The sequence below is a fragment of the Hyaena hyaena genome, unplaced genomic scaffold, assembly GCF_003009895.1.
Source record: "Hyaena hyaena isolate Hyena2069 unplaced genomic scaffold, ASM300989v1 scaffold_1190, whole genome shotgun sequence".
NCBI classification, from domain to species: Eukaryota; Metazoa; Chordata; class Mammalia; order Carnivora; family Hyaenidae; genus Hyaena; species Hyaena hyaena.
In genome coordinates this window covers 1-15,788 of record NW_024081827.1, presented here as the reverse complement: position 1 = coordinate 15,788, position 15,788 = coordinate 1, and the positions used below count along the sequence as shown (strand labels likewise).

Sequence of the window (15,788 nt, the reverse complement as noted above, 5' to 3'; positions counted from 1 at the left end):
GAGGGTGGGCGGGGCGCGCCGGGCGCGGGTGGGCGGGGCGGGGCGCGCCGGGCGGGGCGCGCCGGGCGCGGGTGGGCGGGGCAGCGGCGCGGGGACTCAGCGGCGTCTGCGGTTAGTCTCCGCTGAAGCGGTGTGGCTCGGCGCCGAAGGTCATGGGTGTGCTGGCGGCTCTTCTGCGTGGCGGCGCCCGTGGGCGCGGCCCCCTGCTCCGGAGGCTGATGCGGGTGAGAGGGGCCGGGACCCGGCCCGCAGAGTGCGGCCCGCGCCTGGGAGGGCCGGGGACCGCGGAGCGCGGGGGTGGGGGGGGCGAGCCCCCCTGCGCCGCGCACGCGCAGGGCTGCCTGGCGCCTGTGGGTACCAGCTCGTGGGTGGCGCGGGGCTCGGATCTCTGCAGGCGGAAGGGCCCCGTCCTGGGCCTGCCTGGCGGGCAGCCCGGGCGATACGTCTTCCCCAGGATTTTTTTTTTCCTTTTTTATTTTTCCCTGGATTAAAAAAAAAAAGTGTGCGCGTCTTTGTCAGGACGTTTTATGTTCATGCAGTAGGTCATCATTGGGCTTCAGAGGCGTGAGGCCTCAAGGGGAGATAGAAAGAGGCGCCTGCTCTCTGGTGCGGCTTCAGACTTACCAGGGAAAATAAACGGCTGCTCACCCTGCAAGGACTGGATTGTACCCGGTGTTTCCCCCCGCGGGCCGGGGGGGGTGCAGGGGCTTGCATCGCCTCTGGTGGTTGTGTCTGGGGCGCCCAGGAGCCACGGCCTTGAAGGCGAGACTGTATTTCCCATACGTCAAAGCTAAGGAGCCTGCACCTTGGATTTAGGGTCTGGCGAAACCTAGGGAATAGAATCCTTCAGGGTGTGGCTGGTGAGGTGGGACTTTTCAGGCCGATTGGGGTAATATGCTTTGAATCCACCCACGTCATTTCGCTGAGTTTGGATTTGACCCTAGTCAGTGGAGACCGTTGATGCTTTTTTGGGGTTTTGTCATCGCCAGAGGTCTGGAGGATTGAAGAGTGTGTGTTTGGGAGGGACCTTTGTCTGTTTTGGCTTGAAGTCACTTGAGCTGCCTGCCAGCAACAAGCTGGAAACGGGAGCCGCGTGATACAAGAGATTTATGAAAGAATAAATGTAGAATTTAACAAGTAGGGAGGGTGCGGGGCCTAGAGAAAAAGAAGAGTCTAAAAATAACCCTGGGTGACTGAGCAAATAGAAAAGTCAGGAGGAGTGGGTTTCCAGGAAAGAGGAGTTACTTATTTTTTCTTTCTTCCCTCCAGATCCCCCCCACCCCGAAGCTGCAGAGGAAAGTTGGGAAATGTACCAGGATCAGTTTTTTTTTTAAATTAGTTCCTGTATTTGAATTTTTAAAAAATGTTTATTTTTGAGACAGACACACAGAGCATGAGTGGGGGAGGGGCAGAGAGAGAGGGAGACACAGAATCCAAGAACGCTAAGCACACAGCCCGCCTCAGGGCTCCACTCAACCAGGAGATCGTGACTTGAGCTGAAGTCAGATGCTCAACCAAGCGAGCCACCCAGGTGCCCCCAGGATCATTCTTAATAAGCTTATTTGTATTTCATGAAATGATTTGGGGAGTCAGGGTTTCCGCCTGCGTTGCCAGGTGAACTGGATCCTGTTAAGAAACGAACACAGCTGCAGAGTCCTCGTAATTTATAGTTAGGACCTTCCTGGGAAAACACAACTGCTGATGAAAGAGTGGAGCTTCGGTTTTACGGCGTTGGTGATTTTAATTACGTGGTCGTTCACTGACCTGTGGAAATCAGTTGTGACAGGATTTTCAGTGTTCGGTGCGTTTGTTGAATGGAACGTGACCTTCACCCTGGCTCTTTGACCTTTGCCTTCAAATATACACAAGTCTCTCTCAGGATCAGCAAACCTGAGTGGATTTCATCCGAATAATCACTTTTTCCTTACATCCCTTTCTCTTTAAGCCGCTGGAGGTCGATTTCCATGCCACTCGTTTGAAGAATACCAGTGCTTTTCTCTTTTTGTATTATTTTTCTTCCTGTTTACCTTCCTCTTGATACTGTGGACGATCCCCTCTTTGAAGCTCCTATTTTGCTGTTTTGACCCAAAATTGTTTTTTTTTTTTTTAATATTTTTATTTATTTCTAGGAGAGAGAGAGAGACAGCGTGAGCAGGGGAGGGTCGGAGAGAGAGGGAGTCACAGACTGAAACAGGCTCCAGGCTCTGAGCTGGCAGTCAGCACAGAGCCCGACGCGGGGCACGAACCCACGAACCGCGAGATCATGACCTGAGCGAAAGTCGGACACTTAACCGACTGAGCCACCCAGGCGCCCCAAAATTGTTTTTTTTTTTTAATGTTTATTTTAGAGAGAGGGAGAGAAGGAGAGACAGAGTGCCCTGTGCGGGGCTCACACTGTGAGATCATGACCTAAACTGAAGTGGATGTTTAACCAACTGAGCCACGTGGCCCTCCCCTCCCCCCCACTTTTTTTTTAATTACTCAAACGTGTAAAGCAAATTCCTGTGTTGCGGCTGTCCCGGTCTATTGTCAGATTCCTTTCCCTCCACGCCCTGTGTGTGTGCGGCCGGCTTCCGGCTGTGTTCACAAGCGCTGTGTTCACGGGCTCGTAGGAGATGGGGAGACTGGAAGAGAGAAGCCAGGATACTTTCTCTCCGTGGGGCCTGACATGGTGTTTCTGCCACTGTCAGTGGCCCCTTCGGTTCTTGCTTTTGCAAGGTGACCCTGACCCCTTTCTTTGGTAACCTTGCCCCTTTGTCCTCACATCCTGAGTGTGCTCACGCCTTCCTGTTGCTAATCTGTGCTGCCTGTGCCCTGTTCCTAGCTTTTCTATCACCTGTGTGTTGAGTCTCTGCTTTCAGTTATGTTTGTTTGTTTGTATGTATGTATGTATGTATGTATTTATTTATTTATGAGAGAGACAGCGTGAGCAGGGGAGGGTCAGAGAGAGAGGGAGTCACAGACCGAAACAGGCTCCAGGCTCTGAGCTGGCAGTCAGCACAGAGCCCGACGCGGGGCTCGAACCCACGAACCGCGAGATCATGACCTGAGCCGAAGTCGGACGCTTACCCGACGGAGCCACCCAGGCGCCCCTAAGTTATGTTTCAAATAGAATGGTTTTTGTTTTCCTCGTTGAACCCTGATGGGTACACTTTGCATTCCCTTTCACCCCATGGTGTCTACACCTCAGGCCCTGCGCCTGCCTTATAAAAGGACGGTCCGCGGATTGCAGGCGGCTGGCACGCAGTGGTGGCTGTTGGACGTGCTAATAAACGTAGGCGGAGAGGAAAGGTTGCAGAGGTCGCCTGGAGGTGGAATCTGCCGACCTTAGTGACTGCCCGGGCGAGAGGAGCTGAGCGAGGCGGAGTTGGGTGAAATTCGGGGGCCTCGGCCTGCCATTTAGGTGGATGGTAGAGGTTTTCAGAGGAACAGACGTGGGGCAGCAGAAAGAAAGTGATGAGTTGGACTTTGGACTTGAGTTTGGAGGTGCCGGTTAGAGGAGAGTCTGGCACCTAAGAGAACTGGGTCGGATACCGATTTGGAAGCGACCGGCTGCAGATGGCGTAGCCTGCGTGGCCGGTGGTGAGCTCCCCGAGAGCAGCTGTGTAGAGGGCGAAGCGAGGGGGAAGTGCATGGGGCCTTTGGGAGACGGGGCGTTTGGGGACAGGCAGGACAGGCATGACCCTGGGACCTGAGGGAAGGGAGCGTGGCGGTTGGGAGCACTTCCGGGGATTGGAGTGTGTCTGAAAGCCCAGGGAGGGGAGACTGTCCACAAGGAGGGGACTCGCTTCTTGGGCTGCTGAAACACAGCCCCGCAGTTGGGGCAGCTGAGAACAGCAGGGACCGTTCACAGCCCTGGAGGCTGGGTCTTCCGCACTCAGGGTGTTGGCGGGACCCCGCCCCCTCCGGGTCCTGTAGGGAGGTCCCGCCTGGCCTCTTCCTTCTGGTGGTTCGCGGGCCGTCTTTGGAGTTCCGTGGTCTGTTGGGACACGGTTCCCGTTCTCTGTCTGCACACCGCAGTCTCCCCCGGTCTTCAGCTTTCCTCTGCGCATGCCTGTCTCTGCCAAAGTCTCTCTGTCTCTCTTTTTTTTAATTTTTATCTAAAAAAATTTTTTTTAGCATTTATTCAGTTTTGAGAGACAGAATGAGTTGGGAAGGGGCAGAGAGAGAGGGAGACACAGAATCTGAAACAGGCTGAGCCATTAGCACAGAGCCCGACGCGGGGCTCGAACCCACAAACTGAGATCATGACCTGACCCGAAGTCGGATGCTTAACCGACTGAGCCGCCCAGGCGCCCCCAGAAGTTTCTCCCTTGATAGAACATCAGTCCTACTGGATACGGGCTTCTGTGATGACCTCCTCTTAACTTGTTTCTGTAATGATCACATCTCTAAAGTTACACCCTCAGGTCCTGGGGTTAGGATTTCTTTGTTTTGGCAGCGTTGGGAAGTGGGGCACAGTTCAGCCCATAAGCGAGCACTCAGCACTGTAAAGATTTAATATAACACAGTAGTTATGTAAGATGTTAACCACGGAATTAGAGAAATGAAATACCTAACATGAAAACTGTTGATTGAAATGAGCATAACTGTTTTTTTTTTTTTTTAAGTCTATATATTTATTTTGAGGGAGGGAGAGAGTGTGCACTTGGGAAGGGGCAGAGAGAGAGAATCCTGAGCAAGTTCTGAGCTGTCAGCACAGAACCCAACGCAGGGCTAGATCCCCCCAGCCAGGACATCGTGACCTGAGAACTTGGCGGAGACTGAGACGCACAGGTGCCCCCTGATTGACATTTTTAAAGCTGGGTGGACCCCAGGGGACACCGGGTGTGGGAATCGGGCAGGCGGCTGTCACACCTGTGGGAGAGCTGGATAGGACCCGGTGGCAGTAGTGGAGATGGAGTGGGGGAAGAATTTAGGTGTATTTTGGGCACCGGAGTGCCTGGGTTGGGTGAAGGGTGAAGGGTGAAGGGTGAGTCCTAGGGTTTGGGCTTGAGCACCTGGCTACGAGCGATGTTTGGAGGCGGGATGCACCTGGAAGCAGCCAGTTCCCTGGGGTGCAAATTGAGGGCGGTGGTTTGGACATGAAGCTGAGGCCAGTGAGGTGGTGCTTAGATCCTGAGTCTGCAGGTCAGCGGGGAGGTCAGGCTGGAGACAGTTTGCAAGTCTTCTGGGCGACCGTGAAGCCAGGGAGAAGGGACCTGGGGCGCCCTGGCCCTGAGGGGGCGGGAAGGGGTGACACAGCCCAGGACTGTGTGACCATGGACACCGGGGAGAGGGAGGCTTCATTTGGTGATCCCAGCGCCCTGCGGAGGAGGGGACCCTACTGGAGGAGGCCCAGGTGGGGATCCCAGGCCGGACCTGCTTCCCCAAGACCCAGGTGCTCTCGGGGGTTTTGCGTTACTGACCTTGCTGAGCTGGCGCCGGGCTAGTGGGGAGGGGGCGGCGGTAAGCAGGGGGTGAACTTGGGTACCAGGGAGCCGAGCAGTGAGGTGAACTCACAGGGGACGCGGTTTGGGAAGTTTGCGGGTGTTTGTGTGGGAGGCTGCAGAACCTAACTGTGCGCCTGGACCCAGGCGGGGGTGGGGGGTGAGGAGGGTGGGGGGTGAGGAGGGTGGGGTGGATGAGGAAAGGGAGGCGCACCTGAACTTGTCGAGCAGTCAGGCATCAGGGCAAAGCGGAGAGACCGGGGAGCTCTGGGCTAGAGTCAGGAGCCCCGCCGAAGAGAAGTGGCCGAGTAAAGGCCCTGTGATGGTAGCGGGCCTCGCTGGACCCTGAGGGTAGGTCACTATCCAAGGGGTCTTCTTTGCTCTCCTGCGGTGTCCCAGGCTCTTTCCTCGGGTTCTGTGTATGTCCCACTCCTTTGCTTCTCTGCCTGCTGAGGGCTCCCCTTGTAGCAGCAAGCTCTGCTGTGACGCGGCGTTGGCCGAGGTGCTGACCGGCTCCGGCACCGGGGCCTCTCCGTGCAGGGGCCTGTCATCACCCAGTTGAGCTGGTCTCTCGGAATGCAGCTTGGGCCCCAGTCCGCCCCGTGTGTGGTGCTGTCAGCCCTGGCCCGCGGGAGGAGAGGGGGTGCAGTCACGGGACAGGAAGGCTGTCCCTCCCACACTCGCTTGAGAAAGGACTGTAGTTGGAGAGGCCGAGTGCAAAAACGGGAACTTAAAAAAAATTTATTTTTACTGCTTTAGTTATAGCCCACAAAATAGAATCTGTTGGGTTTCCATTAAAAGCATGTTAGTTTCCAAATATTTGGGGAATACAAGTGGGAACCTTTAATTCAAAGTTGGGTCACAGATGAGACGCTGGAATCCTTCACGATACGTAGGTTCTGTCAGCAGCGGCAGCTAACGTACGCCGTGTTCAGGGTGCACCTGTTCTCGCACAGCCGGGAGCGAGTACGTGCATTCACCAGGTGCGCTCGGGTCTTGCCTGCCGAGCACACGCATGTGCTGCCCGGGGCCAGTGTGTACACGTGCAGCTCAGGAGAGTGAAGTCACAAACCTTCTAGAGGGTCAGGTAGAGATGGCAGGGGGATGCCAGAAGGGTTAGTCTGGTTAGTCACATGTTGACCTCTGTTGTGTGTACTTTGGATATACTGGAGAGAAGAACCTAGAATGTGGAGCTCGTGCCCACGGCATGTCGTTGGAATCGCGTAGGTGGAAACCATCGCACACCCAGTAAGCCTTCTCCTCGAGCCCTGAGGATGGTGTGCGAGGCCTCCTGTTTTTTACGTGTTGTCTTTGGGGAGTGGAATATGTACACATAATTTTAACATTTTTCCTTTTGTAAAACTGTAATGCTGCTATGGTAGAGGGACTCTATTTTATGGATCTCAGATTCCTCAAATTGCCTTCTGGAAAGGAAGTGATCCCAGGGGTTATTGAGCAACTGAAGGCCCAGGTTGTTAGCAGGTGTGTCTGACATCTCTTCCTCATAAGGACCGTGAAGACATCTCTTCAGAATACGAGCTGCCTTGAATATTGTAACAATTATTTTTGAATAAAATCAGGATCCAATTAGGTTCGTTCTGATGTATTTAAATTTTATTTTGAGAAAGCGTGAGCATGAGTGGGGGAGGGGCAGAGAGACAGGGAGGCAGACAGAATCCAAGCTGTGCTGTGAACACAGAGCCTATTGTGGGGCTTGATCCCCCTGCACCTTGAGATCATGACCTGAGCTGAAAACAAGAGTCTGGATGCTTAACTGACTGAGCCCCCAGGTGCCCCAAAAGTAGGTTACTTCTTATGGCAAAGTCACTTATGTGAACTTTATCCATAAAAGTGACTTATTTCGTCATAATAACCTGGGAAAAGATGATCTTAAATGTTGCTCTTCCACTGCCCAGAACAACATTCTCTCTTATGTGCTGTTTGTATCCACTGTTGTCTAAACACTTGATAAACCGGTTTTCAGGGGGTACCCTGTGGTTCTGTGTGTTCATAACCACTTGTCAGATCTACTTTCTTCTTGTGCCTGGTTATAAACTGAGCGCTGCAGTGGGTTATTTGCGTTGAGTCACGGACACTGAGATGTGATTGGCCATTGATAACTATCAACATGATTAGGTTCTAAATAGGGGTTGTCAGTTTTGAATGTTTACTGTGCTTTCTGACTTCAGAGGCTAAAAAAATTTGTTTCTTTGTCCTGTAGATTGTTCAGTTCCAGATAAGTCAGGTCTCTGAACTGTGACGTGTATTTTCTCAACGTGTTCTTGTTGGGTTTTGTTCCTCAGAGCAGTGCAGAAAGAAGTGAGGTGTACGGCAAGGTGTTTATTACTATTTTCTTTCTTGAAAAATAACTTCTCTGGGAATATAGGCCATGTTTATATGAGGTATGTTTGCCTCAGATAAATCAGGTATGTTCATTAGAAGTGGATGAAGGAAATAGCAAGTTTTATTTATATATTTTTTAAACAACGAAGATATTTTTTTGTGGAGCTCTAAAAGTAATTTAGAACTTAAAACTACATTTTATAAAGCTTAGACTTAAAAAGGCTTAGAAATTTTAAGCTTATAAACTTAGCAGAAGTTAAAAACATTTCAAAGAGCTAATCAGAAAGGTGTATTAACAAAGTAGCATTTTTTTCTGATTATAACAGTGACGTGTGGTGTAGAATGTAGAAATAAAAATAATATGGAAGCAGAAAGAAGTCCCCACAACCTCACTGCTGAATGTATAAAATGAAGTAGGTTAATATTTTTTACATTATAACTTTATTTCTATTACAGGAAATAAAATACGTGGAGCGAAGTTATGTATCAAAGCCCACTTTGAATGTAAGTATAGATTTAAATTGTGCTTTAAAAGTTTAAGAATTTAAAGGAAAATGTGGACCTGTAGAAAAAAATGCCTACCCTTATATTTGCCTCTTTGTGGGGTCAACTTGGGGGCTGCAGCGGCTGGGAATGGCCACTTACTGAAATACGAAGTTAAACTCCCAAATGCCCCTGAAGAGATGTCAGTCTAGCGCCCTTGCGCTGCGTGATGTCTACCCTGTCTGCATCGTCTGTCTCCTGCGACACAGCCTTCTCTCTCACCTGTGCCGTGTTCGTCCTTACTCTCAGGGACCCTCGTTAGACCGCGAGGGCCACACAGAGGCCACGTGGAAGATACCTGAAGAAACTGAACCAGGCTGGGGATAAGACAGGAAGGACCATCATCTGGTCACCTGGTGCTTTCTGGGTCCCTCAAATGACTTCCTAGTGGCCAGAAATCTTTTTAACTTTTTTATTTATTTATTTTTTTAATTTTTAAATGTTTTTATTTATTTCTAGGAGAGAGAGAGAGAGGGACAGCGTGAGCAGGGGAGGGTCAGAGAGAGAGGGAGTCACAGACTGAAACAGGCTCCAGGCTCTGAGCTGGCGGTCAGCACAGAGCCCGACGCGGGGCCTGAACCCACGAACTGCGAGATCATGACCCAAGCGAAAGTCGGACGCTTAACCGACTAAGCCACCCAGGCGCCCTTCTTTTTAACTTTTTTAAAAAAAGTTTATTTATTTTGAGAGCTAGGGAATGGGTGAGAGAGTGCATAACTGGGGGAGCAACAGAGAGAGAGAGAGAGAGAGGGAGGGAGGGAGGGAGAGAGAGGGAGAGAGAGAAAGAGAGAGAGAATCCCAAGCTGGCTTCCCACGGTCAGTGCAGAGCCCGATGTGGGGCTCGAACCCACGAACCATGAGATCTTGACCTGAGCCCAAGTCAAGGGTTGGATGCTTAGCTGACTGAGCCACCCAAGTGTCCCTAATGGGCAGAAATCTAAGGAATAATCCCCTTGTTTATCTCTGTCTTCAGCGGAATGTGGAAGGCAAGTGTGAGGAGAGAACTGTTAAGATAGAGTTTGACAGTGTTTAAGAGGGCTTCATCTATTTTTTCTCAAGGTTCATATTAATACCACCTTACTAATCATTTAAGAACCTGTGGCTGTGCCGTGTCCCTGTTACATGGCCCAGTCCCGTCCACCCTACACGCGGGTCTGGTCCCCCTGCCCTGAGCCGCCGTCATTGAGGCAGCCCTTTGGTTAGTGCCCTTGGGTGTGCAGGTGACCAGGGTAAACTGATCGTTCCCTAGATTTTGACGGTGGAGTAGAACTGAAACTCAGGCTTCTCTTTCCGACCTCCTGTGGACAACGGGGAAGGATCTGTACCTGCTTTACACTGGGTTTGCCTGAGGTTTTTGGGTCCATCTTAAATCCTGCAGCACCATCATTGGACAGATTATGATTAGCCTTATGGCTGTTCAAATCCTGAGATAATTTTAATCTTTAGGAGTGGGTTGTCATTCATAAAAGGTCTGTTGAGATAATAAAGTGGTCTCCTTATCTGCATTCCCCGCGGCCAGCCTGGGCCTGGAAGGAGACGATCCTCCTGCGACGGCCCCAGAAAGCCAGTAGTAACCTAACGCTCCATCCCAGAGCCTGCCCAGCCCACCTCACGCCGCCTGTACCCGCAGGCGTTTTATCATCTCCTGCCTTGGTCCTGAGGGCGTGTCCCGGACAGGAAGATCCTGAGAGAGGGACCACATGCACGTGACTTTGGTTCTGGGGTGTTCTTGCAGCGGTTCTGTTTGACCAGTCACTGTTGTTAACCTCTCTCTGTGCCTGATGTATAAACTGAATTCTGTCATCGCTGTGCACATGTAGGAAAACCAGTATATTGTTCCTTTCTCTCCAGTTTCAGGCACCTTCGCTGGGCATCTCCGAACATATCCCCGGTGGATGAGGCTGGGCGACTGTGGTGTTATCTCTGAGTGGTGTTTATTTAATGAGAGATGGTTTGGGTGAAATATTGAAATAGTTCTTACCATCTTGTGTCTTGCCAGGAAGTGGTCATAGTAAGTGCCGCGAGAACGCCCATCGGATCCTTTCTAGGCAGCCTTTCCTCCCTGCCAGCCCCTCGGCTTGGCACCCTTGCAATTCAGGGGGCCATTGAGAAGGCAGGTCAGTACTTGTTTTTTTTTTTTTTTTAAAGTAAACTCTGTCTTCCACGTGGGGCTTGAATTCATCACTGAAGATCAAGAGTAGTGTGCTCCTAAGTGTTGAATCACTAAATTGCACACCTGAAACGAATTCTACACTGTAGGTTAAAAGAGTAGAATCTAAAGAAAAACTAAAAATAAATAAAAAGTCCTATGCTCTGCATTGCTGAGCCAGCCAGGCACCCTACTTGCTGTGCTTTTTTGTGTGTGTGGGGGGAGTGATTAAATGGGACAAGTATTTATTTTGCACTAACTGCATATATAACACTTAGAAATGACTTAATGCCTCCCATTTCTTTTATTTATTTATATATTTTATTTATTTCTAGGGGAGAGAGACAGCGTGAGCAGGGGAGGGTCAGAGAGAGAGGGAGTCACAGACTCTGAAACAGGCTCCAGGCTCTGAGCTGGCAGTCAGCACAGAGCCCGACGCGGGGCTCGAACCCACTATCCGCTAGATCATGACCTAAGCGAAAGTCGGACGCTTAACGGACTAAGCCACCCACGCGCCCCGTCCCATTTCTTTTGTTTTTAATGTTTATTTTGAGAGGGGGGGAGAGAGTGTGTGTGCTAGTGGGGGAGGGGCAGAGAGAGGAAAGAATCCCAAGCAGGTTCTGCATTGTCAGCCCAGAGCCCCATGCGGGGCTTGAACTCAACTGTGAGATCATGACTTGAGCCGAGATCAAGCTTAACTGACTGAGCCACCCAGGTGTCCCTTAATGCCTCCATTTGTAAATTTTTGTAAAGAATCCTTGTATTCCAGGGACCCTCGGGTGGTTGAGTAGGTTGTGTTTGATGCTTGATCTCGGCGCAGGTCACGATCTCACCGTTCCTGAACTGGAGTCCTGTTTCTGGTTCTGCTCTGACAGCTCGGAGCCTAGAGCCTGCTCTGGACTCTGTCTACTCTGTCTCTGGCCCTGCTTGCATTCTCTCTCCCTCTCTCTTAAATAAATAAACATTAAAAAGAAAATCCTACAGTGAGGCTGAGTCTCAAAGCTGACAAGAAACCATTTCCGCTATATAATGTCATGTGCCTTATTAGGTAATCACTGATTGAGTAAAATACGGACATGTGTGTTTTCTTTCTGTAACAAAAGGGATTCCCAAAGAAGAAGTTAAGGAGGCATACATGGGGAACGTTCTACAAGGCGGTGAAGGTCAGGCCCCTGCGAGGCAAGCAGTCCTGGGCGCAGGTATCAGGGATCATTTTTCTTCCATAGTATGGTGGAGCCCATGTCCACTTAAATGTTAAGTGCTTAACAGAACACAGATTTATATTGGCCAGAGTGAGGCTGTTGCCAATGAGAAGTTAACGTGTTCTGTTATGTCAGTTTTAATTGTACAGTTGTTTGAAGAGTATCTTTTTCACAAGTGTGCCTTGACTTGTGTCGGTTCCAGGCTTACCTATTTCTACTCCGTGCACAACCGTAAACAAAGTCTGTGCCTCAGGCATGAAGGCCATCATGATGGCCTCCCAGAGCCTCATGTGCGGACATCAGGTGAGAAGCACCTTCTCCAGTTGGGGGTTAAATCACTGAGAATAGCGGCACGAGTGCTTTAGAAATGAGAGTCTCTCTCCCGGGCACAACCGTGGTGTTGTTTCTGTCACTTGGGGGTTGTGGATTTGCCGCTTCCATTTGGAGAAGAGGTCTGTGTCTTGTGTTAAGTTTTCAGCCAAGATGTTTTAGTCTTTGGGTGACTTTTTGCTTGGTCTTTTTCTGAGATTCTGGGTGACTTATAACCTCAAAAATTTTTGATTTGCCAGAAGATGGGTTTTCATCATTGTGAGAATAAGATAGATGTTCATCCTGGGAATGAAATCATTGACCGCGCCCTGAATTGATGAATTTATGGTTCCTACATACCCAGGTTCATTTGTTAAGTTGTGCAGGGCTTTTCCTGGCTTTGCTGAACTTTTTAATTTTTTTTAATTTTAGAGTGCATGAGAGAGGGTGCACATGAGCGCAGGAGGGGCAGAGACAGAATCTTTTTCATCTTTTTAATTTAAAAAATTTTAACTATTTAAAAAAAATTTTTTTTAATGTTTGTTTATTTTGAGCGAGAGCAAGCATGAAGAGAGGAGGGGCCGAGAAAGAGGGAAAGCTAGAATCCCAAGCAGGCCGTGCACCGTCAGCACAGAGCCAGGTGTGGGACTCAAACTCACAGACCATGAGATCTTGACTTGAGCTGAAGATGGATGCTTAACCGACTGAGCCACCCATGTGCCCCATCCCATCATCACACATTTCAGACATTTGTTTTCATCAGAGGCAAGAGGGTACCTCTATACTCACCGCGCAGCAAGTGTTTAGTGAGGCCCACAGAACACTTGTGTGTAGGAGCTGTGGGCATACTGGGTTTGCAGTCCCTGCTGGAGTTGACGTTGTGTTTATTTGTTACTGAGCAGGATGTGATGGTGGCAGGTGGGATGGAGAGCATGTCCAACGTCCCCTATGTAATGAACAGAGGTGCTACACCGTACGGCGGTGTGAAGCTTGAAGATCTGATTGTGAAAGATGGGCTAACTGATGTCTACAATAAAATCCATATGGTAATTATTACTTTTTAAGAAGAAATACCATCTAGTATACAATACTGCTTTTATTTTAAATTTCAGAGAGTGCATGCAAAGCTGGGGAGGGGCAGAGGGGGAGAATCTCAAGCAGGCTCTCTGCTCAGCACAGAGCACACAGGGGCTTGATCCTGGGATCATGACCTGAGCTGAAATCAAGAGTTGGATGCTCAACTGACTGAGTCACCCACTGCCCCTGCTTGATTTTTTAAAATAAGTGTATTTTGGAGAGGAAAGATGGGTTCTCTAAATGCTGATTTTCACCAATTGTTTTAGGAAAATACTTAGCTTTGCTCATTGTGTCAGTTTGATTCAGTTGTTGAATAAACTGCCCCACATGGGTTTAGGGCATGTTCTGATTTCTCCTAATGGATCCCACAACCATTATAAATTATTTGCCTTTGAGAGAGCAACTTGTGAACTAACCCACGTACCTGAAGATGAGACGTGAGTGAAAAATGACCCTGTACTGAAAGAAGCGTATTTTAAGGAAATGAATTTAACTGCTACCCACTCTTTTACGTTGTACAAAGTTATTGTAAGTTACACAAACTGAGTTAGTTTTCTAAAAAATCCCTACTTGCATCAGGGAAACTGTGCCGAGAACACGGCGAAGCAGCTGCACATCACGCGGGAGGAGCAGGACTCGTACGCGGTGGGCTCCTACAGCAGAAGTCAGGCGGCCTGGGACGCCGGGCGGTTTGCAGACGAGGTCGTTCCAGTCACGATCTCAGCCCGAGGTAGGCGGGTGCTGTTCCAGCAGGTTTGGGTTTCAGTGGACTCGCCTGCTGTAAACGTTTGGGTTTACGTTAATATGTTTCTCTTTGTTTGGCTGAAGACAACAGATCGGTGGTGGTTAATATAGGGAAGTGTTGCCAGCTTAGAGAATATAATTCAACCCAATTTAGTATCAGGTTCTAACTCCCCAGATTCTGCTAAGAATATTTCCAACTCAAGAAATGTATTAGAAACCTTTGCAGTATAAGTGACAGACCGTATAGTAGCCTTTTAAGTGACAAAGGGGATGTGTTAGATGGGCATGGCCAGGCGGCTTCGGCTCTGGGCTCCTTGGTCCCGCCCGCACCCCCAGAGCCCCCTCTGCAGGGCTCCGGTCACGGAGGTCACAGAGCCGGGAGCTCCCCTCGCCCCCCGCCTCCGGCAGACTAAATCCACAGTAAAGTCTCGTTCCTTTGGTTTAGGTGACATTTTTATTCAGAGGTGGTCACTGGGCTCTGAATGATGGAACTACCGGAGCCCCTCGGCTGCTGGGGCCAGGAGAGCCGGTGGCATCTGTGGTGGCAGAAGGGGGAGGGAAGAGAAGGAGATGGGGGAAATCAAAGATTTGAACCGTTCGAATATTTAGTAAGCTCCTCTCTCAGCCACTCACAGGTCCCATGTGGTAGGAGGTCGTGTGGGGTCCTCAGGGTGGTGCGAGGTGCACGGGCACAGAGGACCCCAGGCTGCCTGCCCGGGGCCTGGCGCACGCACCTCACTGGCTCAATGTTGGCTCGACTGGTGATTACTTAAAAGAATTGTGTTTCAGGTAAACCAGATGTGGTGGTGAAAGAAGATGAAGAGTACAGACGTGTTGACTTTAGCAAAGTTCCAAAACTGAAGACAGTTTTCCAAAAAGAAAATGGTTAGTATTATGAAATGAAGCGTGACAAGAAATGGAGTTAATATACCATATCTAGTCTGGGAACCACTTAAGGATTTTAAAAATAATTCTACAAAACATCTACCTGTTACTTAAAATTTTAACTTCACCTGGGTTCATGTGAAATGAACAAGTTCTAGTTATCCAAAAAAATCTTTAAAATCCCTTACCGGTTAATACCTTCAGTGTATAAATCCTAGGGAAGAGATTGTAGAATGGGTGCAGAATTCAGTTTTTCATACGCAGTTCATCTTGAAAGTTTATTGGGACATGAAAGTCGCTGATGTGTTAAGTCTGTTAGATTTTTTTTTTTTTTTTTTTTAAGAATTTTAATAGTATTTATTAGAAATTTAAAATAATACAAATGACCGTCAAGAGAGGATTGATGAAATAAATGATGGTACAGTATTCACCCATTGAAGAGAAAGAGGGGGATGGTAATGGCGATGAAAAATGTTTGAAACAAAATAATGTTGTAGAAAAATCTACAGTGCATGTAATATTAATGTAGATAAAACAAAAATATTTTGTAAAACATTCCCGAAGAATATATGCTTCTCTTGATAGTTATTCATTGATGAAATGGTTTTTTAATTAACATCATTATTTATTAGAGCAGTTTCAGGTTCATAGCAAACCTGAGCATGAAGTAGAGTTCTCATACACCCCCACCCTCCCCCACACAGGCACAACCTCCCCCACTATCAACATTCCTACCAGAATGGCGCATTTATTCCAACTGTTACAATGATGAACTTACATTGACACGTATTTATTATTCAAGTCCATAGTTTCCATTACTGTTTACTCTTGGTGTTGTCCATTCTATGGATTTTAACAGATCCATGCTGACACGTATCCACCATTACAGTATCACACATGGTAGTTTTACTGCCCTAAAAATCCTGTGTGCTCCACCTGTTCATCCCTGCACTTCCCTAATTCCTGGTCATCATTAACTTTTTTTTTTTCTTTTTTTTACAAATAGCTTATTGTCAAATTAGTTTCCACATAACACTCAGTGCTCATCCCCACAAGTGTCCTCCTCCATGCCCATCCCCCCTCCCCCCCACATCCATCAGTCCTCAG

At 49.0% G+C, this 15,788-nt stretch overlaps 1 protein-coding gene across 1 annotated transcript; it reads left to right on the top strand.

The window, feature by feature from the left end:
- Positions 1-84: 84 nt before the first annotated feature.
- On the top strand, positions 85-15,026 carry LOC120224562 (acetyl-CoA acetyltransferase, mitochondrial). The gene is made up of 8 exons (XM_039222823.1): positions 85-224; positions 8,229-8,276; positions 10,315-10,432; positions 11,568-11,663; positions 11,869-11,969; positions 12,878-13,021; positions 13,632-13,782; positions 14,586-15,026. The coding sequence occupies exons 1-8, from the start codon at positions 153-155 to the stop codon at positions 14,684-14,686; spliced, it is 831 nt and encodes a 276-aa protein (XP_039078754.1). The 5' UTR covers positions 85-152; the 3' UTR covers positions 14,687-15,026.
- The last annotated feature ends 762 nt before the right edge of the window (positions 15,027-15,788 follow it).

What these genes read in the sequence shown, in the direction of transcription:
- LOC120224562 (XM_039222823.1), top strand. Translation starts at nt 153, where the DNA reads ATGGGTGTGCTGGCGGCTCTTCTGCGTGGCGGCGCCCGTGGGCGCGGC. An exon ending in TATCAAAGCCCACTTTGAAT is followed by an intron (nt 8,277 to 10,314) that starts GTAAGTATAGAT and finishes GTGTCTTGCCAG; the next exon opens with GAAGTGGTCATAGTAAGTGC. An exon ending in GCCTCATGTGCGGACATCAG is followed by an intron (nt 11,970 to 12,877) that starts GTGAGAAGCACC and finishes GTTACTGAGCAG; the next exon opens with GATGTGATGGTGGCAGGTGG.